Source organism: Sinocyclocheilus rhinocerous, unplaced genomic scaffold (genome assembly GCF_001515625.1).
Source record: "Sinocyclocheilus rhinocerous isolate Xijiao unplaced genomic scaffold, SAMN03320098_v1.1 scaffold795, whole genome shotgun sequence".
NCBI classification, from domain to species: domain Eukaryota; kingdom Metazoa; phylum Chordata; class Actinopteri; order Cypriniformes; family Cyprinidae; genus Sinocyclocheilus; species Sinocyclocheilus rhinocerous.
This window is the reverse complement of record NW_015630361.1, coordinates 853,014-857,242: the sequence shown is the minus strand read 5'-3', so window position 1 is coordinate 857,242 and position 4,229 is coordinate 853,014. Positions and strand designations below refer to the sequence as shown.

The window sequence follows — 4,229 nt, the reverse complement described above, 5'->3', positions numbered from 1 at the left end:
ATACATACATATATACACACACATATATATATATATATATATATATATATACTGTTGAATATATAGAATATAGAACTCTTCATTTGTCCCTCAAGGAAATGTATTAATTAATTAATTTATATTATTGTAATGTAGAGATATATTTATCCGTTGTGTAAAATGTTATGCAGCAGGCTGACTAGTAGTTTAGTCATGCGATTAGTCTGGTTATTTTGACAGCAGCTTTGTACAGTAACCTGTAATGCCCAATATTTGAAACCTTCTGAATTACCTAAAAGTGAAAGTCCTGTGAACTCAGAGTGTTTTGCACTCATGAAGCACATTAAAAAATTAACTGTACTGGAGCTACAGATATCTGAGATGATCTGAGTGCATTTAGAGAGTCACATACAAGCCAGAATTACTGCAAAGTGCCGTTAAGCTTATCAGATGTTGGCCAGAGGCTGACAGGAACTCTAGCGAGGGGAACATGACTTGTGTTTGCACCGTTGTGACAACAGCAGCTGCATGAACCTGGGAATGCAGATATGCACGCTTTGGTTTGTCAGCCTCATCATCTCAGCAGTGGACCTTCTCTAGACTCGCACACTGTTTGACTTGCCAGAAGTGAGTCATTTACATAAGGTAAATATTGACTTGTCGGCTACTTTTCTGGCTGAATATTTGACTAGTAAATATGAATAGTCATGCAGTCTGGCAGAAGTTCCTTCAGTGTGATATTTTTTTTCAGCTGTTTTCTGGTTGAAGGTAGTAGCACGTTCTCTGATTAGGACGGTGGAGACACTGAGGTTTAACCTCTTTCTGTCTTTCTGTCTCCTCTCCAGCTCATTCACACCATCAGTGTGGTGGACAGAGACGAACCGCAGTCTGGACATCGATTCTATTTCACACTGGCACCCGAGGCCTCCAACAACCGTCATTTTACACTATGGGACATCAAGGGTGAGAGACTGGATTTTTGATCTTTTTATTATGCATTTTGGATGCACTGGAAAGTTTTCTTTTACATGCATGAATATTGCTTTTATCATAAGTTTTGGCATATGTCTATCTATATCTAATTTTGGAATATTGTGAAATAATGCAATTTTAAATAATTTATTTTTAAATATATTGTAAATTGTAATTTATTTCTGTGATGCGCAGCTGAATTTTCAACATCATTACTCCAGTCTTCAGTGTCGCATGATCCTTCAGAAATCACTCTAATATACTGATATGCTGCCCAATTATTATCAATTATCATAGGTGCTCAGTTATTATTAATGGTTTTTATTATTTTCAATGTTGAACAGTTTTTGCTGCTTAATATTTCTTGGACACTGTTATTTCAGGATTCTTTGATTAATAGAACGTTCAAAACAACAGCATTTATTGCAAATATCATTTTTTTGTAACATTATAAATGTCTTTATTGTCACTTTTGGTCAATTTAATGCATCCTTGCTGAATAAAAGTATTAATTTCTTATTTCCACAAAAATATGACGACTGTTTTCACCACTGAAAATAATCATAAATGTTTCATGTGGAGGATCATGTGACACTGAATACTGGAGTAGTGATGCTGAAAATTCAGCTGCGGATCACTGGAATAAATTATATTTTACAATATAATCACATCGAAAACACTTATTTTATATTAAAATAATATATCACAATTTTTGTTGTACTTTTGATCAAATAAGTGCAGCCTTGGTGAGCAGAAGAGACTTCTTTAATTAAAAAATATATATAAAAATCCTTACTTTTGGCCAGTAGTGTACTGTATGTAGTTTGGCCAGTAGTATCAATTGCATTTGGGCAAAACAGGTGACACATACTGTAGCAGGGAATGGCTGTCCAGTCACTTTTAAAGCTAAAATCAGGAAAAAATGCTGTTGTTTGACTCGGAGTATTAAAGCGGCATTTGTACTCTGGTCCCTGTTGGTTTTTGCGAACACATTTCACCTTTGACTCGTGTGTCATGATGACCACAGCTCAGCTCTGTGGCTCCTGCAAAGACAGAATCAATACGAGAGGAAAAGTCTCTCCCTTAATCCTCTGGTGTGGGACACGTCTGGAGCATCCGTCCATCTTCAGGACAAATAGACACGTCAGGTCTGTTTGTGTTGTTAGAAAGAACTTCAAAAATCCCTCGACCAGAGAGTTTCCATAAAGCGTTCTTACGCTATCTTTGAGCGAACTTCCCCAAGCGCCAAGCGGACACCTTATCTTCCTTCTGTTCAGGATAATCAGATGGATAGAGTTCCTCCAGGCTCTTTCTGTGTATGACGGGCCGCTCGGCTGTCTCTGACCCGCACGAGGTGTCATAAAAGTACGAGCCAAGTTTATCTGCTCTGGCGAAAAGACCAATATGAGCAGAAAAAAAACCTTTTTAGTCTAAGTCTGACTTGACAAATGCAATCTTTCATGAATGCTCCCGAGAGGTAGGCCACGCTGTCACTTTTATAACATCACCTTCTGTTGCAGCATCTGGTGTTTGTGTTCAGAAACAGAGAATGAGGGGTATTTAATATTTCTGTCCAATTCATATGCATGGGTTTTCTGTTGTGTACTGAGAATTCTTTTATCAATTTTTGCTTGGATTATTTTGGGTCTTATAATGATTATTTAAAACCCCAGTATTGGAGCTTTGTGTTTTTTAGTCCATATCAAAAGTGTATAAACGTTTCACAGAGAAACACATTAAAAAACTCAAATTACATTACACAAAAAATTACAAAATTACATATGACATAAAAAAAAAACATTAACTGTGAGTTTTCATTTTAACTGCTTTACTAATGAGGTTTTACATATAAATAATAAATATGACAAATTAAAATTGATTTAAAATTAAATATTAACGTTATGTATATTGATTAGGGAATATATACATATTAGGACTGTCAAATTGATTAATCACGATTAATTACAAAATAAAAGTTATATATATTATATATATATATATAAATATATATAAATATATTACATATATTTCTTAAATATATTCATGTATGTGTGTTATATTTATATACATATATTTATATACATATACTATATACAGTACACACTATGTAAACACAAACCTGATAATTATATATAAATATATAATAATATATTACATAATAGTAATCAATGCAATTAACAAAAGTAAATATATAATGAATAAATAAATAATATTACATTAAATAAATATTACATTTTTAATGAATTATAAAATTGTAATCATATTAATTGTAATAGTAATCAATAATATATATATATATACACACAAACAGTTAGGTCCATATATATTTTGACACAGGCACAATTTTTATGATTGTACATATATAATCTCATTCATTGTACTAATACTAAATACATTTTATTTATTAGTTTATAAAAAAAAATAAACATTTTAAATTACAATTAACATTTATTTCACATAATTTATTAGTATGCATAATTTATTATTATTATTATTATTGCATAATTACATATTACATAATTTATTTTAAATAATTAATGAGGGGGGGAGGGAGTCTCCCTACTAATAGTGAAGCTGTGAGTTTAAAAACAGTGTTACCACTTCATGCTGAGAAATATAATGTAACAATTCAGCATTGAGCATTCAGACACAGTATGATAAATAAGGTTTACTAGAAGACCGTATTCTTGGAGAATGTCCCTGTAATGCCATCCAGGTAGGGAGTGTGCTGGCATTATTGATGTGAATCCATCTGCAAATAATCGGCCGTTTTCTCCTTCAGTGTAGTTTTTCATTTCAGTTTTGCTTTGTCACTCTTATATCTGTTGTGTCCCGTCAGGCCGAGCGGGATTGTGTTATTGCCGGGCTCTTTAGAGATGTGTGTAAGTTGATGTGACGCATGGGCAAATCCAGACTGATCTGACAGGAAGGAAATGTCAGCGGTGGAGAGCCAGGCAAATGTCAGCTGAGCACGTGAGGACGGACGAGGGCCACACAAACACACACACATGATAGAAATGATAACTAAAACACTGTGCAAACAAAAAGTGCGTCATATGTAAATTAAAAGAGTGAATCTCATGAAGAAATGTACAGGTCAAATTTCACCGCTGTATCAAAAGAAAAAATGACAAAAAGTGTAATAGTGGCTAAAATGTGTTAAATACATTAATGGAAGAGAAGACCAAGCACAAACAGTTATTTGTGAAAAATAATATAACATTAATTAAAATATCCAAATGCATTATTTATATATATATATATATATATATACAAAT

At 33.0% G+C, this 4,229-nt stretch overlaps 1 protein-coding gene across 1 annotated transcript in view; it reads left to right on the top strand.

The window, feature by feature from the left end:
* The window catches only part of cdh22 (cadherin 22), a 152,446-nt gene that overhangs the window by 126,765 nt on the left and 21,452 nt on the right, over positions 1–4,229 (top strand). The window contains exon 10 of the mRNA XM_016552644.1: positions 825–942. Within this exon, the coding sequence (XP_016408130.1) occupies positions 825–942 (118 nt within the window). The remainder of the gene's footprint in view (positions 1–824; positions 943–4,229) is intronic.